Source organism: Takifugu flavidus, chromosome 4 (assembly GCF_003711565.1).
Source record: "Takifugu flavidus isolate HTHZ2018 chromosome 4, ASM371156v2, whole genome shotgun sequence".
NCBI classification, from domain to species: Eukaryota; Metazoa; Chordata; class Actinopteri; order Tetraodontiformes; family Tetraodontidae; genus Takifugu; species Takifugu flavidus.
Window position 1 is genome coordinate 17,252,465 of NC_079523.1, and position 26,216 is coordinate 17,278,680.

General features: G+C 42.3%; 3 protein-coding genes across 4 annotated transcripts in view; 2 read left to right on the top strand and 1 right to left on the bottom strand.

Annotated features, from left to right (window-relative positions):
* The window catches only part of cenpp (centromere protein P), a 49,894-nt gene that overhangs the window by 15,123 nt on the left and 8,555 nt on the right, over positions 1 to 26,216 (bottom strand). The gene's annotated exons all lie outside the window — the stretch shown is intronic.
* Positions 3,642 to 8,776, top strand: aspn (asporin (LRR class 1)). The gene is made up of 8 exons (XM_057030328.1): positions 3,642 to 3,776; positions 5,092 to 5,367; positions 5,655 to 5,767; positions 6,506 to 6,719; positions 7,251 to 7,361; positions 7,480 to 7,573; positions 7,652 to 7,790; positions 8,007 to 8,776. Exons 2-8 carry the CDS (start codon positions 5,139 to 5,141, stop codon positions 8,202 to 8,204), a joined length of 1,098 nt encoding a protein of 365 aa, XP_056886308.1. The 5' UTR covers positions 3,642 to 3,776; positions 5,092 to 5,138; the 3' UTR covers positions 8,205 to 8,776.
* Positions 16,087 to 25,180, top strand: ogna (osteoglycin, paralog a). Its single transcript, XM_057030331.1, has 6 exons — positions 16,087 to 16,381; positions 18,254 to 18,314; positions 19,763 to 19,927; positions 20,949 to 21,151; positions 21,589 to 21,681; positions 23,839 to 25,180. The coding sequence occupies exons 1-6, from the start codon at positions 16,232 to 16,234 to the stop codon at positions 24,007 to 24,009; spliced, it is 843 nt and encodes a 280-aa protein (XP_056886311.1). The 5' UTR covers positions 16,087 to 16,231; the 3' UTR covers positions 24,010 to 25,180.

Below are 26,216 nucleotides of genomic sequence, written 5' to 3' on the forward strand. Positions count from 1 at the left end.
AAAAGCAGAGAAATATCCCAAACTGTACAGTCCACCGGCCAAATAACGGGCACAGAGACCTGTTTTAATAATGTAACGACAGGAAAATGCTGTATTTGGTGAATATTGAAAATGCAACCCTGTGCGGACCCTTTCAGTCTGTCGCTCCTCCTTATTGCAGCCATAAAAAACCCAAACATCTCCTGTAAGCACCAACCAGCCCCGGCATCTGCTAAAGGGGCCCACTCCTCCCGAGAAAGGCTGGAGCACCAACTTCTTCGCGTCTCACCACAACATTTCAGCTGGGTTCAGGTCCAGAGGAGGAATCCTCTTTCTCTGAAGCCATTTACCGGTGGTCCTGTTGTATCACCCATTTCCACCCCCGCTTTACCTCCGGTTGGCAGGAAATTCTGGCCAAACCTTCTGCAGCTCGTGGTTCTGCACCATGAGCTTCACTGTTGGGTGGAGGGTCTTATTGGGCCCTGTGGTGTTGGCTTTTGATTGTGACGAACGGGCTTCCCGAGGGCCTGTCGTCTCGTCGCGCTGATTCTGCTGCAGTGTTGGGGGGGGGCGAACGAATCGGGCTACCTGAATCTGACCTGAATCTGCTTGTGTTTGGACTTGTGAACGGTCTCTTCCAAATGTCCACCGGGCCTGAATGGCCGAGGTCGCGTTTAAGGCGACTTTGGCGTCTTTCCGGAGACGCATGTCCCGATTCAGCGTTGCTGGCAGAAACGGGAGGTCACCGTGGCGACGATGAACACGGGATCTGCGACAGGCCCCGGTTAAACATGTAATCAAAAGAAAAAGATCGAATCTGAGCAATAAATTGGAAGTGAGCGCGAAGGCCTGCGGTGTGACGCTACGCTAAACTGACCTTCTCGTGGTCTGTGCTGCACCCCCCCCCACCAGCACTTGTTAAAAATCAATTTCAATTTTATCATCATTTTCCCATCAGATTTAAGGGTGTTTCCACATGAGATGATACCTGGCACTTTCTTTAGGAAAGATTTGTATTTTTGGGTCAAACGTGCAAATAAGGAAAAAAAAAATCAACCCAAAATCTACTCCTTAAAAGTTGAAAAACAGGGAATTCCTGCCAAGTTTTATTGTTCCATATGCAGTATGAAGGCTTAAACAGAACATACTGTTCAGTATACAGACTGTAGAAGTCCAGCGAGGGAATCTGCTTGTGATTTTGCCTCTTTACAACTTGATATCATCAACTGTATAAATTGTAGTGTTTAAAAGAAACAGACTGCTGTATCAGCAAAAGAATAAAGCCACGATTATGTGGAAATACAAACTGGTCCTGTGGTTTTAATAGAGGAAACATAAATAATGACTTGCTTGGTGATTATCTATCAGATGAAAGCTCACTTCCCTCGCACAATATGGAACTCATGAACAAGGAAAGGGCTTGTTAGAAGCTGCTGTGAGTTCTTGGGGTTCAACGTTCAGCAAAATACCATTCAGGGTTTGGATAAAGTGCACCTGCATTTATCTATTCTGTCTGTGAGAAGAATGCGAGTTAAATATCTACAAGTACTTTTTAATCATCGATTGGTGCCGATTCAGGATGAGGTAGCAGTGGAATTTTCCATCCCGTATTTTCAAAAGCCTTTTTGTGTGTGTAACATTGCCAAAATTGGGAGCAGAGTGAAAATCTAGGGTGATTCGATCGGTCGTCCAGCCTCCAAATGATGAAAAATTTGTATTAAATAGCTAAAAGTGGTTAAAAAGTGAAGAAGAATCGCTTAATTTATCCACATGTTCAGTTTTATAGACTGTAATCCCTGATAAACAGGGCACAACCCAGGTTTTAGAGGTGGGTAATGTCCCGGGAGTCCAGACAGTTGGTAATATTAGTTAAGTCATTGAGCAGAAGGTGGAACAACTCCTCATGCTACAGATATGAGGAAAAAATGTCTCAATAAAAAAGATCCCAACAGCACGCCGAACATGGATGACTTCAACGCGCTCCACGTGGATTAGGCAATCATTTCAGCAGATCTCTTATTTGGAAAATATGATTTCCACACCGAGAAGATGCCCTGAAACCACATCACAAACATTTCACCCGGTCTGGCTGCCAAACCAGGGCACATTTCAATGGTCTGCCATAAGTTATGTCTCGCAAAGTTGTTCCTGCTCAGCTCAGCAGAAAAATACCAGCGCTGAATGGAAAAAGCAATTCTGCAACACGTGAACCCCAAAGGGAGCGAACGCTGCTCAGCTTTTCCTGCCTTGCACGGATTCTCTCGCTGCTGCCTGGTAGCTTCTGGGTTTATGTTCGCCACAACACGAGTCAGAAACAATCCAACGCAGAAATCCTGCCGTTGCACTGCAACACCAAGCCGTCAGGACCTTCTCTTCTCCTCTTCAGGTTATAACAACAGTTGTTCTCGTTTATCCCAACCTCCTTGAGGCTCAGAGTGTTTGGAAAAGGCAAATTTGATATTTACAAAACACGCAAATGATGAGAAATAGAATATGGCAGCTGCCTGTAAAGAGGGGAGGGAGGTGACAGACCCGCTAGAAGGTTCTGTTTATAGACGGGAACGGGCAGGGGCCACCCGCTTCCTATATTTGCATTACATCAGATTTGAAATGAAAAAACTCCTAACGATGCATTCTCAAAGATTCAGAAGCCGTCGTCATAAACCCAATATCGCCCACCTCAGTGGCAAAAAACTTGTTTTGTTGAAAACAGAGGGAGGAGGGAGGGAGGGAGGGAGGGAGGGAAGAGAGGGGGAGAGAGAGAGAGGAGAGAGAGAAGATAGGGAGGTAAGGAGAGTGGGGAGAGAGAGGGAGAGAGGGGAGAGAGAGGAGATAGGGAGGTAAGGAGAGAGTGGGGAGAGGGAGGGAGGGAGAGAGGGGAGAGAGAGGGAGGGTAAGGAGAGAGAGGGGGAGAGGGAGGGGAGGAGGAGAGAGAAGAGAGAGAGAGAGAGAGGGGGGGAAGGAGAGAGTGGGGAGAGAGGGAAGGAGCGAGGGAGGGGAGGAGGGGGAGAGAGGGGAGAGAGAGGGGAAGGAGAGGGAGGGAGGAGAGAGAGAGAGAAAGGAGAGGGAGATGGGGGTTAAGGAGAGAGTGGGGAGGGAGGGAGGGAGGGAGGGAGAGAGAGGGAGAGAGAGAGAGGGAAGAGGAGAGAGAGGGGGAGAGGGAGGGAGGGAGAGAGAGGAGAGAGAGGAGAGAGGGAGGTAAGGAGGAGAGAGGGGGAGAGGGAGGGAGGGAGGGAGAGAGAGAGGAGAGAGGGAGAGAGGAGAGAGGGAGGTAAGGAGAGAGAGGGGAGAGGGAGGGAGAGAAGAAGATGGGGGGTAAGAAGAGAGTGGGGGGGAGAGAGGGAGGGAGAGAGGGAAGGAGAGAGGAGGAGGGGGAGAGAGAGAGGGGGAGAGGAAGAGAGAGGGGAGAGAGAGACGATGGGGGGAGAGGGAGGGAGAGAGAGAGGGAGGGAGAGAGAGAGGAGAGGGGCAGAGAGGGGGGAGAGAGGGGGGGTAGAGAGGGGAGAGAGGGAGGAGAGAGAGAGCAGGAGAGGGGAGAGAGGGGGAGGTAGAGAGGGGAGAGAGGGAGGGAGAGAGAGAGAGAGAGAGGGAGAGAGAGAGAGCAGGAGAGGGGAGAGAGGGGGGGTAGAGAGGGGAGAGAGAGAGGGAGGGAGAGAGAGAGAGGGATGAGAGAAGGAAAGGGGGGTCTCCTCTTCTCACTGGGAACATTAACTAAGGACCCAATTCTGAGCCTTCCAGCTGGATCCCGCCCGTGCTCAGCTACTGTTGGGTTTTAAAAGAAGAACCTGGCAGCTGAGGTAGGTTATAACCCTGCTTATAACAACTAAATGCTGCCGTTACCTTTGCTGAGGCCAGATGTGTTTACTGATTGGCTGTGTTTGGACTTTTAGCCAGTGCAGCATCCTCAGACTATTTACAGATGTTCCGCTGCTACGCTTGAGTGAGTCCGTCTGCAGTTTTAATCATGTAAATCAGACGCGCATGCAAAATATAGAGTTCTTCACATTCAAAGCTGAATAAACAGCATAACAACGAAATCCTGCTGTCACGCACTACAGTGGAGACCGTCTGACCCTTTCCTGACATCTACAACAACGTGCAGAACCTGTGGACGATGATCTGATCTTAATTAATCGCTCTATAGGACTAAATCAAATCCAAAGGAATTTAATCTACTTCCTCTACACCAGTCAGACCCAGCGATCCTGGGGACAAATGAAGCATTCTTTCATTTCAGAATGGCTCAAGGGAGACAAGTTTAGGTAAACGAGATCTGCTGACAGCCAGCAGGAGACAGGAGACAGGAGACAGGAGACAGGGATACCTGCATGAGCTGACTGGAACATTAAAGGCTGCGTAAAAGGTGTGGCCCCTGGGTCATGTGGAGGGCTGACACAGGTTTCTAAGATGCCTCGGAGCTCCAGGAACTTCGTGTATGCTAGTTGGTCTGCCAGAAAATAATCCCTGCTCCGTCTCCTGTTATCACTGCTGCGCATGTGGGACGGAGCACACGGATGGAAGCGGCCCTCCAGCTGTGCATCCGTGTGGAGAAGCAGCGTGTCTCGAGCCACGATGGCGCGTGACTGGATTTCTGTAAAGAGCCCGGAGGCGCTCGTGCCTGAACCAGACACTATGTAAATAAGGCTTAGGTGGAGGTGGAGGGAGAGACGGTGGTTGAGGATCCACGCATTTTGGAGGAAACTGTCAAATGTCATCACTGGTTCCAGTTCAAGGTTTATATAACAGAGCGTTTAAAAAAAAAAAAAAACAACTGTGAAAAGAATTACCAAAAAAAAGAGTCTGCAGTAAGTAAAGGAAGCACAGCCCAAAAGGACACACGCACAAAACTAAAACCGTCAAAAAGAAATGAAAACAAGTCGTCACGACTTGCAAAACAAGATGGCCTGAAATGCACGGTACTTCAGTGGGAATGTTTGGTCAGAACTCTGCAGGCGGGACCTGTCGGGGGGGGGGGGGGGGGGGTAAAGGTGTGAAGAGTGCGTGCATCCGTCCTGTTGACGTTGGAATCAACCAGAAAGGAAAGTGGCCCAGACAAAGGAGGCCTTTTCCTGTTGATTTAAGGGCTACCTGATCGCCTCTGTCTCCCCACAGCTGCCCACAACGGCCGTTCCAGCACTCAGGACCAAGAAAACCAAAACATGAAGGTCTTCCTCCTGCTTTGCCTGCTGACGATGGGCAACGCCAAACCTTACCAGCCCTTCAACGTCGCAAGCTTCTTGAAAAGCAACGAGATCATGATGGCTGATTCGGAGGACGACGACGACGACGACGACGACGACGACGAAGACGACGATGATTATGACGAAGATGAGAATTGTCCCTCTGGATGTCACTGCTCACCCAAAGTGCTGCAGTGCTCCGACCAGGGTGAGAGAACACAGCCTCCTGTATTAGCTCCAGGAAATTTTGAATGGCCTGAATTGCTCTGGCGGCCGTGGTTATCCTCAACGCTGCACACCTTCCCAAACAATTCCGGAGATTCTCCTTCAGTCTTCTTCATTTCTGTTCCAAAATGCTGCCTCCCACGCTGTGGCACGAAACAGCGAATGGCGTCGTGATTGGCACCTCCCAGCGAGACACGTTCTATACCACGCTATTTACATTACTGGTGTGACAACCATGTTGGCTAATCTTGCGTCTCTTTCACCCAACAGGTCAGATCTCTGTCCCCGAGAAGATCGCTGAAGACACAATGATCATAGACCTCCAAAACAATGACATCACTGAGATCAAGGAAAACGATTTCATAGGTCTTCACAAGCTTTATGTAAGAACCCCGGACAGGTGCTGGCTTGGATTTACATACTAATGGATATTAAACCAGTGAAGTAGGATTGTCAGCAGGATGTGAAGTCGGCTGTTTCAAATATGCTGCCCTACAAAACGATGGAGATAAAAGAAGATTTCCCATTCATCAAATGGGTCAAACATGTGGAAAACAGTCTGGCGACATTTACTTTAACATGGAAAATGGAAAAGCCATTTCTTAAAGGTTACATAATTTAGATGCAGCGAGAGGGAGGATGGTTCTAACGGGACATTTTTCAGAACGTGCATCATTTCTGGCCACGTCTGAGGACTGTAGCGCTCCCGATTTAACTGCAATAACATGCAAGTAACTGGACCTGGCTTGTGACTGCCTGGTCTGTCTAAATTTCCATGTAGTGATATGATGTCTCTCATAAAAGGCCTATTGTTGTGGTGTACTGGCTTTGGGGTCAGACTGGATACATTTATCTCCACAAAAATATAAATGACAGGCCTGGAGCAGCCAATCAGAGAGGTTGTGTCCTCTCTGCAGGCGTCTGCCGCGGAAGGATGAGATCAGAGGTTTATGTTTCCTAATTAAACCAATTTGATCTGTGGGAAACAGTGCAAATAGATGAGTATTAAATGATGATTTATTGTGTCTTAAGTGAATATAACGCAACCAAGCGTGGCTTGACATCATGTATCAAAACAGCACATTTTAACTCTCTTTTAATTCCTTTTCATCCCACTTTAGGGTCTTTTTCTAAACAACAATAAAATTTCCAAGATTCACCCCAAAGCCTTCAGACACATGGACCACCTCAGGCTTCTGTACCTCTCCTACAACGCGCTGACTGAGGTGCCAGCAAACCTGCCTCCCAATGTCATCGAGCTGCGGTTCCACGAAAACAAGATCGGCAAAATCCAAAAGGATGCATTTAAAGGCCTGAAGAAACTTCACGTACTGGGTAAGCCCCGGTGTAGCTTGCTGCATGTGACCCACCAGCAATCTAAAGTCTGCACAGTTTGAGTTGGATCACAACCCACTGGTAAGAGTTAGAATCCCGGCTCGTCTAGAATTGACCTTTGTGGGACCTGTGGAGGGTTGAACCAGTGTTGAAGAAGAAGAAGAAATAAATTTTAAAATAATTAAACCAAACTGGCAACAGGATGAAAATTCATGGAAAAGATTTTGTGTTTAGAATTTCAAAAGGAACAAGTGTTTGAGAATAGACACCCGACCTTAAATCCTTGGTGCTTGCGACCACTAGTGGCCAGGATCTGTATAGCAACATAAATCCTCTCCACATACAGCGGGAGCGTGCGCGCATTTGCTGCCCTGCCACGACACAGGTGGAGCACAGGTCCTTTTTTTTGTTTTTTTAACGTGCTCCTTAACATTTAGTAAAGTTGCTGCTTTTCTCCAAAAGCGGACCAAAGTTGATTTAAGAGTAAAACTCTCATGAATGTTCATTGCCTTTTTTTTTTTCTTTAAACAGAGCTGGGCGCCAACCCCCTGGACAACAGTGGAATCGAACACGGGGCTTTTAACGGCTTGACGACACTCTATGTTGGGATGGCAGAAGCAAAACTGACAGCTGTGCCAAAAGGTAGGACACAGAGACACTTTCTTATTGTGTAAAGGTGTCAAACTGTCAAAACTGAGCCTTTTGTTATCAGCTTTGCTTTGGTCTCACTCACAAACTAACTTTGGTGGATTTCCTCCAGACCTGCCATCCTCCATCACAGAGCTGAGCTTAGATTACAACAAAATATCTAAGGTGGAAGAAGAAGACTTCAAGAGATATAAAAATCTACAGAGGTACAGCGGGCCAGAAATCATCCAATATCACACACACACTCACACAGATGATCACAGAAATCTCTTGCTGTGTTGCAGACTAGGACTGTGCTTCAACCAGATCAAATTTGTAGAGAACGGGAGCCTTTCCAGCATCCCGAACATCCGGGAAATCAACCTCGAACACAATCGTCTAAAAAAGGTCCCGCCCGGACTCGACCACCTGTCCTACCTCCAGGTGACAAACACGGCTGCGTCTCTGTCCTCACAATCACTAGCAACAACATTTCTATTAGCGCTGGCTTTGGCGTTTCCCATCTTAGAAGATAAAGAGTTTTTGACGCCAAGGTCGTTTTAAGGTCAAACCTTACTCAAGGTTACTAAGTTGTTACAACCATAAATATGATCTCCGGGTCTGTTGGGACAATGGCAAACTGACCGTGTCTTTGTGTAGGTGATTTTCCTCCATGGCAACAAAATCAGCAAGGTTGGCGTCAACGATTTTTGCCCCATCAATCCCAGCATGAAGAAGAACAAGTACGCCATAATCAGCCTGTTTGCGAATCCCGTTAAATACTGGGAAGTGAATCCGGCGACCTTCCGCTGCGTGACCGGGCGAAGGAGCATTCAACTGGGAAACTTCAAAAAGTAGAAGGAAAAGTATCCGGATACAAACCACAAACTTATTACCACAGATGCAATCAGCTGCATATTACTTTCACGAAACCTGTCGAAGCTACCACTTTAATGACAAAGTTCCATTCGTTCACCCATGTGGTTCATACAAAAGCATCATTTGCTTTCCTGCTAAAAGCCCTGAGAGCCACAACAAAGTCTTCCCTTCCGACGTGTTCGGCAAAACAGTTGAAGTTGAACTTGAAACAGCACATTTCTCATTGCTTCTTTCTCCAGTTCTCAAGTTCTGGAAGTCTGTAAACTCGGTGAATGATGGTTTTGTTCCTTAATGCAGTGCCTTCGAAACCTAATGTATTTCTTTAAGTGATTATTTTTCATTATGTACCTGCATGCCTGTATTGTGCTTATCTAGAAAATCCTTGTTAGGCTGGATCACCCTTAATGTAAATGTACAGTGTCACTAGTATTATAACCAATTGAATTAGAGTTAGCAGTGTCAACAGATGGTGTATCTGTAAGGGCAGGAAAATGTAAATGTACTGCAATGGTGCTACATTTTTATCTTGAAATAAAACCTGCTAACTTCAATGGTTTTTGGTTGTGGAATACCTCCCCAACACAGACGGACGCGCTCAAACAAAAAAAACATGGCTTTCCACCACCCGCCAGCAGAGGGCAGTGTAGACTAATCAATGACCTTTACTGGGAATGCCAAAACCCATCAATACAATAACTTATTATTTAAGCTTCTACTTTCCAAACGACAACAACAACAACAACCACAGAATGATGATGACTCCAGCTGTCTTGACTACAATGATGAAGCCTAATAACGTTTAAATTTAAACGTGTATTTAAGATAGCAATTGCTGTGCACACCACTACAGCCAAGAACAAGTAAAGACTCCAAGAGGTCTAATCAGCAACATCAAAGTCGGGGCTCAGGAAGTAAATTCCAACAGAAGTGATGATGATTAAAGTTGTTACTTTAAATATTTTTGGGAGCACAATCTGATGTAAAATGTAAATAATAGCGTTCCTACCAGCAATATTGGCCTGGGTACTATTGTTTATTGTTGTTAGATTTCCTCATATTTGTTCTATTCCACCTTCCAGCTGCAGAGGTCAGTGCACACTGAAGAGATCTCTCCACTAAGACAGCAGGGAAAATGTGCCTGCTGCAGTCGTGTGCGCCCCCAATTAGTCTCGCTGAAGAAAAATCGGGCTTTTACGTTTGAAAACGCTTCAAGTTGTGCAACACAGGACATGGAGTTGCTGGTTCTAGGGCAAACTGTGGCGCTACTGGGAATGTCCAGTCAAAGCAACTCACTCTCAAATTTGAAACTGCAAGAGCAAAAGAGAATCGCCATGGTCGCAAGATTGAACTGGGGCAATTTTTACATGCCAGCAAGCTTTTTCTGATGAGTTCTCAGCACGTGTCAGGCACCATCCTGCTTCTATCTGTCACATTCTCAAGGAATATTACATCTGTGGTTAAAACGCAACGGGTTTCGTGCGTCCACCTAAATTTATTGTATTATAAATCAGCGTGCTTGTGTTTGCACAGACAAAAACAACTATAACAACCGCGTGACCTCATCACAGGGCTCGTGAGTAATGTGACGATAACAGACGGCTGTACTGGGCGGGCCTATTTTTTCTGTTGAGAAAACACAAGTTTACATAGATTATAGTATGGGAGTTTATTAGTGATGTAAAATAGCTCAACAACCATGAAGTCACAGGAATGATGAATGCGATGAAGTCGTAAATGTGAGTTTTCTCTGCACTCATGCAAAGGATCCCTGAAACCCAACACCTGCCAGCTGTCTTTGTCTCTTTTTTTTTTTTTAAAGAGTTGTTCTGTGGATAGGGAGCCTTTCCCCCTTCTCTCCAGGAAACATATGGAACAGATCTGCTGGTTGGCCAGGCCTCATTCTGCCACGTCTCCGACAGACACAGAAAATGTTCAGAGCTTCACAACTCTCACCTCTCCTCACCCTCCAAATGTAATCCTCTGAATCCTCTGTGCTGTACCTACATTTTCTGAAGTCTCCTCCTATTTTAGTCCTTGCAAACAAGTATCTTAGAGCACTGTTATAATGGCAGCGCCCCATTTCACTGGGACTTTGATAGTGACGTCTGCAGGTATCACTCAAATGTGTAAATGCCTCCATCTCTTGCTTTGATGTGGCTTAGTTGTTCACAAAGGTGCTTCCTTATCCAGGTCATTGTCCTTCTTTGAAGTCTCGCTGAGTCCATTCATTTGAAGTAACCCCAACTGGTCCATCTTTTTCTTTTGGTACATTACGGTTTGGGACCAAATGGACCAAACTTTTCCCAGCTTTATTTAAACGCATTGATGTCGCAATGGACTCAACTTGGAAAGATCCAACAACTGACAAATGCCACTTGGTGCCTTTGAGCACTTTTATTTGCTGTGTTTATTTTAAGTAAATGAGTTAATTGGATGAATGGTATGACTCTAATTCCTAAATGGTAAATCACATAATTCTCCCAATGAGGACATTAGTGTTTTTGAAGTATGGCAGCTCGTGCATCTGGCTACAGCCAACTCGATCCACCTCTAGCTGTGGCTCAATGCTTGACTGCCTGTTCAGCAGATAGAGAAATCATTGGGCCAATGCAGACTTTGAGTACCCGCTTGAGTGGTCAAAGGTGACTGGAAAAGTGCCGTAGGATTACAGAACAGAACTGACCAAAAGGACAGACAATGCTTTACGTTTAAAGAATCTCCGGTCCAGGAGTTCAGGAAAGCAAAGCCCAAGATGAAGACACACGACTAGAAACACGTTGACATCGCCAGGTAATACAAAGCCTTATCAGAGCAGGATATCATCTCTAGACAGAAGAAATCACACTTTCACTGAAATGAAATCAAACTAAACCACCCAGACCTGCAAAAAAAGGAGCACCGCAGAAATCAGTGATGCTTCAGAGAAGCTCAGCAGTGGAAATGAACAACCCCTACCTCTACAATCAGCTGCAGTAATTGGAAATTTGAAAATAAACAGCAGTTACTGATATACGGTCAGTGAGTAGAACCAGTAGCAGACCTTAATTCAGATGTTTTTAAAGAGCAGTCCAATAAAAAGATGTCTTATCCAGATGTCCACCGCTGAGGACAGTCCTGGTCTTCTCATCACAGGTAGTGTGAAATGTTCAAGACCACAGTGTTGCATGAAACGACATAATTACTTTAACATGAATACTTCCCAGAATTGGAACTATATCTCTCACACACACACACACACACACACACACACACACACACACACGCACACAACCTGGCCATCCAGGTGAGGTAGAAGAACATACATTCATCAGACCAGGCCACCAAACCAGACGAGGCATCTGGTTTTGAAAGTGGAAAATGTTGCTAAATGCCTACACAAGCCCTTTAAATGAAGGGTCTACGATCCTATTACAAAAGTCTCCAAAAAGCAGACCTGGCCACCCATCCGTACCCAGCGGAGCCAACTGGAAACCAGAGTCCCTAGACAGAAGTAAGGGCAACATACAGCTCTAACATCTGCCGAGCATCTGACCAAACCAACAGGAACCACACATGTCCAGTAAGTAAACAGCATCTCATCTATCAGCGCCGCAAAGATCTATTTACATTTCAAACTTACACGAATTGGCATGAACCAAATAGGTCCTCCCATTCTTATTTATTTCATAAAAGCGGAGTGCGCTGTTTCACAATGACCTATAGAAAAATGTGGCACTGGTCTGAAGAGGATGTCTGAAGTGTACGGGACAGCTCGGCTGTGCTGGAAGACACAAAGCTACCTTTGTCTTCAACGCTGGTGCTGTGGGCACAAAATAAAATGGCTGAAATTGAAAACAAACACGGTGTTCCTAAAGCTAGTGTGGTGGTCTCTGAGAGCAAGCTGCAATCATTCTGTTATAACCATCACATCATCCTCACATCCTCTGGGACTGAATTCCAAGGCTGGATGAATGGCACCATTTTAACCAAAGCTCAGCCCGACATAAGGAAAAACACTCTACAGTAAAGACTATAGGAAGGACGAATACTTGAGCTGGGCTCCGTTCTGAAACATTTAGCCAAATGGAAAATAGACTTCCAGTGCTACAGCCTAAGAAATAACTTTAATCTAATTTTGTCTCAATGACTGAAGCAACTTCGTGCAGTTTCTGCTGGAACGCCATAGGAGCGTGAAGATGAAGGTGACTGATAGAAGCACACGGCTTGACTTTAATTTGCAGACTTGATCAGCACAGTATTGTAATATGTCAGCCGTCATTCAATTTTGTGTGACTGGAACTTTATCTTAGTGACTTTGGCACTCAGGGAAGGATTTTTGCAGCACAAACAGCTCAAGACTGAAATTTCCCCCTGGTGGGGGTGCATCTGGGGCTAATTGCAGCCATTCCTTACTGTGTTTACATTTTCACTCACACCATCATGGAAAGTGCGTCGAGCTACCCAGAAGAAACCAGAGCAGATGGTACTTCCTGCAGAAATCTGAGAGTTAATCCGGTCCAGTGGGGGAACTTATAAATGCTGCCGATGCAACAACTAAGCCAAGATCTTCTAAGATCTTACACTGGACAACAAAGTAGTTGCTCATATTAGAAAATAGGACTGTTTCAGTCAAACCGGATGCCATCACATTAATCCGTTGAACTTTATTGGTTTATTTGGTACTTTTTGATGTTTAGTTTAGAATTCATTTCTAGTTTTTTAGTAAGTCCTGTTTATGCGTTTCCTCAAATCCTCTCTGTCTTTCCAACTCTCTTCTTTAAAATTCCAGTCGTAAAGTTTTAAGCCCCTTTCAGTCTTTTCCCTCCACATTTATTTTTTTTATCTTATGACTTTACAGTAAAATTAAAAACAAACAAATAGTGTATCTGCCAAAACCCAAAATGACCAACTAAAAAACAGAAAATGACAAATTTCTAAAACACTAAAATGTTGCGCTCGGACCGAGCTGAAGCATCTTCCGAAGCAGTTAAAGCGTCCAGTCTTGAAGCCACACGCTTTCCACATATGGACTTGGGAATATTCTCCAATTCCTCCGCCTGTGGAGATTCTCTTATGGCTATTTTGGAGGTCATACTGGCCCGTTCCAAAGGTCCTGAGCGCTCTAGATCTGGATTAAGTGGGTGGTTTGACCAGTGTTGCTGCTCCAGCTGCCCCCACTCTGCTTTACCACAGGGGTGATGCTGGGCAGATGATGAGCGGTGCCTGGTTTCCATCAAGCATGACATTTAGGATTAAGCCCAGAAAGTTAAATCTTAGTTTCATTGAACCAGACGATCTTGCTTCTCACTGTCTGCGAGTCTTTTCAGTGCTTTGTTTTACTCCAGGTGGGCTTCATGTGTCATTTACTGTAGCGAGGGTTCAGTCCGGCCAAAATGTGGTGTAAATTATATATAACTACAATTGTCTGAATGCATTTGAGCTACTGAAGGTTGAGGCCAACATTTTGGTTTGTGTTGTCTTAGATTTCATTTCTTTTCTGTCTCGTATAATTTGTAAATATATCATAAAGATTATGAGGTGGAGTAATATTCTGAAGTGGACTGTGGTCTGGTGGATACTGCTGCTACAAACGTTCTATTAAACCCAACACAAATAGTCAGGCCACGGTCCGCCTGAAAAAAGGTGAAACCTTTGCTTCTACAATTGCAAAAAAGTAAAATCGTCTCTCGAGGCTGTTTCTTGTTATTGTAAATTAGTCAGAAAATGTTATTTTTTACACTTTGTCAAAGACCATCATTCACCAACTGTGCATGTTGAAAGGCTGAGTCATATTTGGCCCATTTGACTGTAGTTTGTGTTTTAAACAGAAAAAGACAAAAGAAAAAGGAGCCACGGTGAGAAGCTGGCTGATGAATAGTGAGAGCGAGAGTGGCCAGAGGATCTGCAGCCTCCATTAGGTCACCACAGCACACTAATCTATAACAGACTTTAACGTCTTGGGATTTAAAAGTAAGTTGATTAACGCAATATGCATTTGGCAATATGAGGCGACTTTTTTTTTTTTTTTAAAGATAAAGGCTATTCATTTGCAACATTTTGCTGAATTGGCAAAAAAAAAAAAAAAAAAAAAACACCAGCTGATTCTTCAGCTATTGACTTTTTATTTTGCCATTTTATTGTTAATATAAAATATAATATAAAATAAAATGGCAACAACAACACTTTCCTTTCACCTTTACTCGAAGATGTTCTGGTGGGACCACAAAACGAGCCAACATTGTTTAACTGCTGTTAAAAGAGCTGTATTAAACTGGTTTATGGCCAGTTTGGTTAGACATCCTCCAGTTTACTTACCTTTATGTACATTAGAGGTAATTATGAGGTTATGGATGACTACGTTTCATTTTGTCTCTCCTTGTCCTAAGTGATATTTAAAATTACTCTATTAACGTCGCTATGCTGATGACAAACAGTTATATTGTTGAAATGAAGTGAAACAAATATTAGGTGCAATTGGATAAGAAGACCGGTTGATGACAGGGGAATTGGATATTTTCCTCATTATCTTGTAAAAGGCAGAACAACAGTCAAAAAAAAATCTTGAACGCTCAGCCAGGATAGAAAATTATTGACAGAAAAACATTCTCTGGGTTCTGGCCCTCGTCCCGGAGTCATAAAAGCTCTAAAGATGTTCATAATTGCTAACACACCTGTCAGAGTCTGGGCTCATGTTCCTTGCTTATATTGTATTTCTTCTCCTCTCAACCACTGAAATAATTGCATGTTTTCTATTAGGCTCTAAAGAGCTCTGTCGATTTGTTGAGGACGTGCAGCTAGTAAGGCTGGGTCACTTGTCCTCAAAACTCTTGGCCCCGTTGTGTTGGAAACCGTTCTCTAATGCACTACCGCCAAGACTCATTCTTGATTAATTACTGGAATTTTACCATTTTTCACTGTTAGTATTCCTTGTGTGGTGGACTTAACAACTTTAGGGAGGTTCAAACATCTGATACACATTAAACCAAGTAAAAGCTTTCAGCAAACAGATTAGAAGAAACATGACATCTCCGCTGTTTTTTTGTGTATCTTCCCAAATTATTCTGCACAGGGTTCAATCAGACCACTGAGAACTTGATCACCTTTCTTATCATTTCAAAGCGTAGACCTTTACAATCTGGAAATGAATCAAATTCAGATCAAATGTTTGAATGCAGACAGCAGTTACTTGCACTTATTGCTTAGGGAACATGGAACATTATTGATGACTCATTGAAAACAATACATTTATAATTCTAACCTGAAAATGAATGCAACCCCAAATCATTTGTTGTGATGAGCAGCACGCACACCAACAATTGTCAACATGGAGTCAGCCATCTGATAGCTGTTCGTTGCTGTTTTCGACATTGAACTGACATTTTCTGTTTATGTACTCGAGACAAAATAAGAGTGTTTATTGTTTTGCCTACTGGAGAAGTTGTTTGCGTAGAAATAACATCCCTGTTAGACTTTACTGCTTTGTGTGAACAGTAATTAAGTTAGAAGTTATTTAATGAGGTCCAGAATTGAGTGTCTGACCAATAGGTTGAAGGGGAAACCATAGTTGAAAACTCCATGCGGTGAAAAAGGAATAATGAAACCTACTGTAGGTGGGTTAGTAGAAATCATTACTGAGTGGCCAAGTAGTGCCCGCAGACATTCCTCTTGACAAAGGATACTCACACTGTGGTTGTCAACCTTAAAAATTCTTGCTTTCTTTGCAGATTTACCAGGTTTAATATGCCTTTCACACATTTCACCGAACACCAACACTGCCCATATGTGCCTCTTTTGTCTGTCTTTGCCCGTGTGTTTGGCTTGTGGGTGGTCAGGAAAGGGTTAAGTGTTGTGCTCCATCAACAGTGCTTTAAGAGTTTGCTGCAGGCTACTGCTTCAGCCTTTAAATACAGTTATCTGACACATCCCAGCTGGGAACAGGAAAAGAGGCTGAACGGCTGAGCCACTCTCTAGCAGCGAGCCACAGTTCTAACCATCTAGTGCGGCAGCTTCACATTGCTCTGGACAGCATGAAGACTCTGGTAATAACCTCTCTGCTAGCAATGTGGCTGGTGGCAGCCGTTGCCTGGACATCTGCTTCTCGAGTAATAGCAAGATCTCTACCTGACAAAGACCTGAATGGATACATCAGCGACCATTCAGAATCAAGGAGGGATGTGGTAGGAGCATCTTTTCTAACTTCACGCTTTTCTGCCACTGCCAAACATTTATGACAAAAAGTGACTTACTTGATCCAGAATTTGCAGATATTATTCAGCCAATGCACTGAAACTGACATCAGGTGAAACTAAACTTTTAACTCATAAAATCTGACCTTTGGCCAGATAACTAAGTTAAGCAGCCCATAACTAAAGTATAGAGTGCATTATTCAGCCAACTGTACAGTCAGTGGAGAATTCAAATATACTTAATGTGTATAAAATAAAACTGCAACAGCATAGAAACAGTTAAACAGGACAAGAAATTGCAGACTCAAGTGTAAGATCAGTGAATTACAAAGACATAAGGAATTTCTCAAAGGGTGCTAACATGTTGGAACCAATCAGGTGGATTGTTGAATAGCAATTAAATCAGGAATTGAAAAAACAGTCTAAAATAAAAAGTAATTAATAAACTGAAAGCCCCAACTCATTAATTTCTCACATTTTCAAAATATGCAATACTCAATCCAAAATTTCATCTGAAAACGGACACTAAAGTGTTGCCATTCACCCGATAACAGCATCAGTGACGTTTAACAAAAATGGTTAAGCACGACCCCCCTGCAGTTAAAGGACTGTTCCACCAGAATCCCTTAGGCACAGAGGTCAAAGGCCAAGAAAAGCCCTTCCCATTGGCCCACCTCAGGAAGCGTGGGCCTGCTTCAGTGTGCAGTGACAGACTGACTACATGTTTACAACAGCCAAGGTCAGGTCAGACCCAGCAGCAACTCACGATGCTGGAACAAAAAAAATATTATTGTCAGGGACAATGACGGCATAAATCTTATTTCTAAAAATCAAACAGCACTAATTCCAAAAGCTACCATGCTGTAATCTGCATCTGGGCCTCACATCAAATTGATGACAGCTGCTGTTAATATTGTAAAAAGTCAGGGCCCATTGACAACTTATGGTGAATTATTATGACTCAAATGTAAAATTTGAACAAAGGACCCTGATAGAGCAACAATACGGAGCAAGAGTTTGAGCTGGCTGCATGTTAAAGCTTTTTGAGATCACAACTCCTGTGCGGGCTGGTGACCAAATTTGTGATGTGTTTGGCTGCAAGCTACCATTTAACTGTGTGTAAAATAACTTTAGCTGTCATGGTGGTGAAGGTGGTTAAGATGTTATGAAGAACAGGTGCTTTTGAAAGATGGTCCCACATTGGAAATGCTCCAAAATCCAAACAAACAAGAGGGAAAACTGGTTCCAGAGTTGTAAAGTAAAGAAAACTGGTGCAGAGGCCTTAAAGTCAGCAGCAAAGATGGCACCCCATGCCAAAAACCACTACGTAACCATCACAACCACAACAGTTTCTGTCGGGTGAGAATTTGGTCCATCTTTGAATATGGCACAGGTTTTTAGGCAGACGTAGTCTAGAGAATACATATAGCCGGTGTTTTGGTCAATAAAAACAGTGAGACGGTGTTTAAAAAATGGACCTAGTTGGTTATAAATGAATACCATAAACACAAATCATATCATTACCATAAAGTACTGTATAGTGAAATTAATTGCGTGGGTATTACTGCAATCTATGCATACCTCTCAAAGGACCAACAAAATTGAATTGAACTGTTGCTTTTGGATATACAAACCTGTGATTTTATTAACACATTACGTCTTTAATCAAACAACAAGATTCCAGGTTTAGCCAAGCGCAATGCTACAAAGATATTTCGACAAGTTTCAGGTCATCTGCAGAAAGTCTCTACCCAAAAGGGCTGTGGGTAAATGGAACAAGCCTCTTTCCAAAATTGCTGCCAGTCCAAACTTAACTCAAGTAAGGAGGGCTTTATTTTAAAAATGTTATGTGTTCTTCTGCAGAGAGAAGCCCCTCTCGAAGATGAAACCCCTATGAGCCCAATTGCAGGAGGAAATGGAACTGGTAAGTTTTGCTCACACACATACGGTAAAAATTAAGAGACCCCTGCAAAATTATTGGTCTCTGTGATTTTCTCTAAAAACAAACATTTCTATCAACTCTTTAACATTCATTTGAAAAGAAGGTGAAGATACCAAAAGAGGTTCAACTAAAAAAGTTCATATTCAGCTTTTTTTGATGGCCTGTGCGCATCTATCTTTTGCCTGATCACTTAGCGGAGGTTTTCAATGGTGATTAGGTCTGGGGATCGAGCTGGCCATGACAAGGTCTTGATCTGGTGGTCCACACCTTGATCGACCGACCTGCCTGTGTGGTATGGACCATTGTCCTGCTGGAAACGCCGGTCAGCTCAGTGATCTCAGTGATCTCAGTGTAGCACAGGTCTACTTTTGATCATGACACTGATGGACACGTTGGGAGGAGGGGCTATTTTTTTACGGTTTTGTTTTGTATTTAACGCGGTTGGAAAAATCACTTTTCCAACATAGGGCAAATAATTTTTTCCACCATCCCAATAAAAACCATTTAAAACCTGCATTTTTTTCTGTTTAGGTGTGTTCTTTGTCTTGCATTTTAATTTGTTTGATGATCTGAAATGTTCAAGTGTAACAGAAATGGGGAGAACACTCTTTCACACCACTGCATGTAGAGTTTCTGATTTTGGAAAATTTTGTAGTGGTCTCTTAATTTTTTCCAGAGCTGTATATAAAGAGTGAGAGAGACAGAGAGAGAGAGAGAGAGAAGAGAGAGAGAGAGAGAGAGAAGAGAGAGAGAGAGAGAGAGAGACAGAGAGAGAGACAGAGAGAGAGAGAGAGAGAGGAGAGAGAGAGAGAGAGAGAGAGAAGAGAGAGAGAGAGAGAGCTTCTCTCCTGGTGAAATGGTCCCTCCCACTCATGGACTGTATGAATGCAAGTGCAAATGTTAAAATGGAGAATTGGAATGCAAAACCAAACTAAAAGAGAATTGTTCTGTATACTGCTTTAGTCCATACATGGACACATAAGTGAGATAGACAGGCTGAAAATATGCAGATCAATTAAATGTTACATATTTTTTGCATTTACAATTGCCATTTGACATTAACTGCTTTGGACTGAGTGAAAAAGCTGTTATGTATATTATGTATAAAATATTAAGAGAAAAGCTTTTTAGTGACTTAACTACCATATCAACATATTAGTGAGTTGATGTTTAGTGACATTAAACATGTGTTTATTGTTGGGGACATACAGCAATGTCGAGCTGAGCTGAATATGCGTTTCTGTAATCATTCGCTAGTTCCGTGCTCTTTATTTACTTCACCGGAGATTAATTATTTTCCCCAAATAAAAGCAAATTGTTTGAACTTGTTAGTCTGATTCAGAACGGAGCTAACAACACAAGTGTTAAAAGCATGAGGATTGCGCTAAAAGCATGAGGATTGTGTTAAAAGCATGAGGATTGTGTTGCAGACCTGCCGACATGCTTGCTGTGTGTGTGCCTGACTGGATCAGTGTACTGTGAGGAGGTCCTCCCACTTATGACGAGTGTTCCCACACTGCCGAAGGAGACAGCGTACCTGTACGCCCGTTTTAACATGATTGAAAAAATCAGAAACGGCGATTTTGCCGATATTGGTAAGATGATTTTTGTTCCATTATACATTATTTTTCATTCCGTCACTTGAAACTGATAAAGCCATGCTTCAGGGTAGCAAATACTCTTAATACCAACACACCAATTCCGTTTGACAAAACACTTCCTGTCATCAAAACCACAATTCTCATCTCGTCATATTTTATCTTACTATCTCAATGCTACTTTGTGTATCTACACAGCTTCAAGCCCATTCCTCCGATTTCAAATGGAACCTGGTTAACAATAAAGCTGTAACAAATCACAAAATTGTTAGTGTAATGGTCATTTTACTACAGAAGTTCTTTTAATAATTATTTACACTATGTATTTAAAGTGACATATAACACAATTAGTGACAACTACACTGATGAACTCAGGAACAACATCCAGCAACTAATGTATAACTATGAACTGATTTTAAAACCATTGATGGATGGGTTGAAAATTGAAAGGATTGTTTGTTTTTGTTGCCAGTATAGATTATAGGGTTAACCTCGAGTGTATATTCAGAATATGATATAAGTACTGTAAATTTTCCTCATATATTAATTTCCTTGAAAGGTGCGTTATTATCAGAGCATCCTTAATGAGGGTATAATAAACTTGTTATTAGTTCATAAGTTAGGGCGCTGGTGGCTCAGTCTGTTGGGAACTGGACTGAGATGAAGGATTCGAGTTTCGAGTTCCGGTGCGGACCAAATACGGAAGGTTTTCTGGTAGTAGGGGGAGGTGCCAGAGCACTGCTGAGGTACCCATGACCAAGGTGTTGAATCAAGAAATGCTCACATAGGGCCCTAGAGCAAGTCATACAGGGATGGACCCCGCCTTCGTCCCCAAAAGGGACAAAGCGGCCAAGAAGATGAACAAACAGAAATAACTCGCTAATCAGAGACAAAGAAGAACCTTGATTAAGTAAAGTAGATTAAATAAGACAGTGTGCTTAATTTACAGCCTTGGAATGTTAAGAACGAAGGAAACAAACATTGTTTTAACTCTGTCCTCCACTGCATCTATCCACAGTGACTCTGAAGAGGATTGACTTGACAGGGAACCAGATTTCTGAGATTGAGGACGGGGCCTTCTCTAAACTAACCCTTCTGGAGGACCTGAATCTCTCTGAGAACCGACTGGTCAAACTTCCGATGCTTCCAGACAAACTGACATACTTTAATGCCAACAACAACCACCTCAAAACTAGAGGTGTCAAAGCTAATGCTTTCAAGGTACACACTTAAACCATAACTTTACATGTGAAAGTCCATTTGATCCTTTAAGATCCAATAGTGGACTGCCTCCAAAAATAGGAAAAAACATGTTATAGCCAACATAACAAAACATCATTAAACTATTTAGGCGAATGCAGAAAAGGTTTCACAATTTATCGTATCTGTAAAGCTAAACTTAAGTAACTACAGGATATCTGTTCAAAAAGCCACTCAAAATGAAGAGACTCAGAACCAGAACCAGATGGGATTTACTGGACGTGTCTGCTAACATATGAGGAATTTGACCTTTCATTTTTGCAAATATCAAGAAAATGGGCTAAACTCAGCAAATACTGGCTGTGTCACACTGTTATAAAAGTTACATATCCTCTAAACATCTCCAAACACAACCACTTTTAAGACTGAATCTAATTTAATCTTGATCTGTCTCCTAGAAAATGACCAAGCTGCGCAACTTGCTGCTGGCGGACAACCGGCTAGAAGCCGTCCCATTCATCCCCGACAGTGTTCGGATCGTACACCTACAGGTTTGAATCACAGTTCAAAGAGCTACTTTCATCATTTGTATGGTCTCTATTATAACTAATTTTTGGCAAAATGCAATACTGTTTTCAAGCAAACTTCAAACAAACCAGACTAAGGATGCAACAAGAGTCTCCAAATGTAGAAAAATACAATCTCCCTTGTTCACTGCAGGACGGCTGAGTTTAGGATCTTTAAAAAACACACGCACACACACACACACACACACACACACACACACACTTAACATAATGTTGCAGAATTGTGGGCTATAAATTTTGGACTGCCGCCAACAAAACCTCCGAACAACTCAACACTGGCGATGTGGACTGGTGTAAGTATTTCATGTTATACATTTTCTCCTAGCATGTTTAACACTGAATTTAACAAAAATGTTTAAAAATCAGAATGTAGAGTAATTTTTTAATCAATTTAAAGTTATTTTGCTGTTTTTTGGTAATGTTATTGTTGGGTTATTGTGCCATGTTTGCTGAAGTAGATACAAATCACCACAATAAACCATTTGTTAAGTTAATACCCTCAATCGTTGCGTCATTAGCTAAACAAAAAGACTTCTTCTAGCTGCATATAACGTAAAGAAACTGCGTGTATTGCAACATTATCAATAAGAACTGACCCCTGCTGTTGTGCAAACTCAATTAAAACACTATCCGCAAATGTGTTTCCTAAATTATTATTAACATTGATTTTTTTCTTCTCTGTTTTCTTTGACAAGAACATTTGGACCAAACAAGATCAGAGATGCTCAGGAAACACAGCTGTTTAAATAAAGGTTTAGTAAAGGTTTGCACGTCCAACCTATGTGCTTTAACCTCAGTTTATCTCCACTTACTTTTCCCATCTCTATGTTTTTCTCCATTATATTTTAAAATGAACAAGTATGTGTAATTTTTTTTTACACATTTCAACAAAAAACTTGACATAGTGGAGCCTCAACCTCTGCTGGGACGCCATAGCTGACAGATTTCAACCAGATCAGATTATCAGTGCTCACACTCTTTGATTGCTGGATTGTTAATGTTTATACATGAATATTATTATCAATAAAGGTCCAGCGAAAGCAAATGGAAGAAGTTTTGCCTCTCCGTGGGTTCAGGGGAGAGGGGAAACGTCTTCCAGTTGCTTCCATTGATCCAGTTGACTCTTTTTTCAGACCATTGTGGATTAATACGAGCTGGATGATTGGGAACCTACGTGGACATATGTGAATATATTGTTTCCTTGTTTCTTTTTCAAATAAATGAGAAAATGTGTTTTTGCGTGCTTTTAGTATTTAATCCAAAATGCAAGACTATGTTGTACAATGTTGAAGTATAGTAATGCTTTGTGTGTATTTTACATCTAAAGCATGCCAATCAGCCCTAGAAATCTATTTTTTATTTATCCTCAATGGGCTTCTTCGTGAATGATTAAATTGTATAGTATAAAAATAGCTAGGCATATGATAAATATAAGAGAAACTATAGAACATGTAGCTAGATGTGCAAACGCAATGGCTATAAATTGACATACTCCAGACAAAGGAATGCACCACAACTATGAAATCGTCTAACTTGGTCAAACATGTCTTCCATAGATAAAGTAGTTGTCAGGCACAATCGCAGGTACAGCCTGAACACTCTGGTTAAGATGTGCTCTGTGTATTTGACCAAAACATGTTGTATTGCGCCACATCATACTCAGCCCCACTTCTGTCACCTCCAAAAAGCTGTTTTAAACACCTCACCTTCAAGCCACTTTGTCCCTTGCAGCCTTCCTTTTCCCAACCCAGCTCATATTTATGCTATAAAATATTAAATCCTTTCACCTAATCTTTGGGATCGTGATCCCATGACCAGGGAGTTGCCATTCTCCGTCACATTTCAAATGGCTCCCGATATGACGCACTGAAATTAATTTAAAATATGCCAGAAACCACAGGAGAACAAAAAGCTTCAACCATTGTCAGTATTGTAATCCCCTGAAGGCAGATATACTGTAGGACACGGCTGTCAAACTGCAGTAAAATAACCATACGACACATTTAGCAGTCTTAAAAGTCCTAATTCTAGCCTCAGCTAGAACTGACTGGGAGACATGATAATAACGTCATGATTGTTATTACTGTTAGTCCCTAAGTCTCTTCTTTTCTTCTCTTTCAGAACAACAACATCACTGAAGTCAACGTTAACACCTTCTGTAAGTCCAATGACACATACTACCTACGGCCAAGCCTGAGTGAAGTCCGTCTGGACGGTAACCCGGTGGTGCTGTCCAAGTACCACGACAGCTTCACCTGCATGAACGTCCTGCCTGTTGGAAAGTACCGCTGAGTAGGCAGTATTTTTTTAAGAGAGCACTGTGGCTAAAGGAGGGTTTTCCCACAACAAATGCTGAGGGAATGAGTGACATTCTAAAAAAAAAATTCTGGGAAACGCTACAAAACTTTCCTCCCAATCTCCAGCTTGTCAGGTCAAAATGCAACGACGTTTTCTATTTCCATTTTCTGATGAAAGAGACGCACCAGGCATCTGCATATTCCCATCATTAAAGGCATTAAATCTGGCCAAACCCACCTGAATTTTTCAAGCTTGCCTTTATATAGCAAATCCCTCCTGGTAAACCCCAAATTTCAGCAGACAACGCAGATGAAATGTCATAGATCTCCTACAGTTGCAGATGAACCAAATGGTCCATTTGGATGAATGAGAACCATGTAAAGCACATCTACTACAGTCCCAAGTCAAAAGGAGTGTAGCTTCCAGGTTTTCACAGTGAAAAATAGTGTAAAGTAGAATTTCTGGTGAGACAGACCTTGTCCGTTTGTGTAGATATCAAGATAAATACACTTCTACAGCAATGTTTTAGGTATATTTTTGGTAAATGTAACTAATTATAACACCTCTGGTATTGATTCTGAACACAGCAGACCAGAGTAACAGTGTTACAGTCCTGGCACAGTTGGATCACCAGAGAAATCTTCAAATTTCACTTGGATATAAAGACAATTCCAATTGTAAAAGATGCGATAAGCAGATGAATTCAAATGAAACTGAATGTCCTGTAATGAGCATTACTGAGGGGCAGCGAAGTTCCACTTTAGAACAAATAAGTGAAATTCAGGTTATCTTTGAGGTTAACAGATTAAAAATATTCAGTGTTTAATGTAAAACGTGCTTTTATAGTTGAAGTGAGGCTTCCTCGTTACGTGATTGTGTGAACTGATTGCATCTTTAAGAAATACTGCATTAAAAACTTTTGCATTTTACTAATATTTCCATATTATGCTTACTTTACTTAGCTCTAGTACAAACTGGGATTAATATGTCTCTGTACTATAGTAATCAAAATTACCTGTTATTTTGTTTGCTTTTAAAATGTAACTCTTCCAATAGTTTAACAAGTACTTACTGATGTGAATAAAACATTAGTGTACAGCAAGATGTGTATGTAACATTGTTAATGTTATAAGATATTTTAATAAAGTTTAAATCTTTAATTAAACTTGGTCAGTCTTTACGCTGTGTTCCAGACTCAGTTGAACTAATTACAGTGTTTCCTGATGACCAAAGTTTGGTTTATACTAACAATAAATTGCTAGAAAAAGATAATCCCACCTGTCTCCTTACGCAGGCTGGTTGGCCAAATTCCAAAATGGTATTCCCAAGAATCCTGTGATACTGTGAATAAATTGACTTTAAAGCTTATATATATGTATACCTAACATCACAGTTGTATAACTAACGGAGGAGAAATTAGCCAAATGTTACCAAGGGCTGCAAAATTGATGGTGACATGAATAAATAAACTTTTTGAAATGTCCTTTTAATAAGAAAATGCTACTGGATATACTTCAGGTACTGCAGCAGGATACAGTTCATGCCAACTAGCATAGGTAACAACTCTCCCTGTTTCTATGGATCTGAAGGAACGCCGTGCCAGGGAGCATAGGTGTGTCGGCTCCAAGTGTGATTTAGTGCATCATTAACAATTTGCACTGGTTTGTGGAGTCTGAAATAAGATTGTTGAGCTGGTCCAGAATGCTGCTGTTCAGGTGTTGACTAGAGACCACAGTAGTCCAGTCTTGGCTTCTCTACGTTGGCTGCCTGTTAAATTTAGAGATTTCAAAATCCTCCTCCTCACATATACGGCGATTCGTGTTCTCGGTGAACTTATAACTCCTGATCATCCAACCAGAGCACTGTTCTCTCAAAACACAGGTTTACTTGTAGTTCCTATGGGTCCCAAAAGTGGCATGGGGCAAAGGCTTCAGCCCCCAGTCTGGAACCCGGGAGGCAGACTCAGCACCAGTGTTTGAAACCAGAGTTTTTGACCAGGCTAATCAGACAAGGCTCTGTTGCTGCTCCTAGTTCTGTAAGGACAGACACGGACACCTTTGATTTAACTCAATAGTAGTTGATACTCAACCCATGGAAGTTATAATTTCCTATCAGCACAATTTTGTCCTGATAAATATCAAAGACAAGTTTGACAATCTGGGGACAACGTTTGGAGTCACCTCCACCGGGATTGTGGGAGG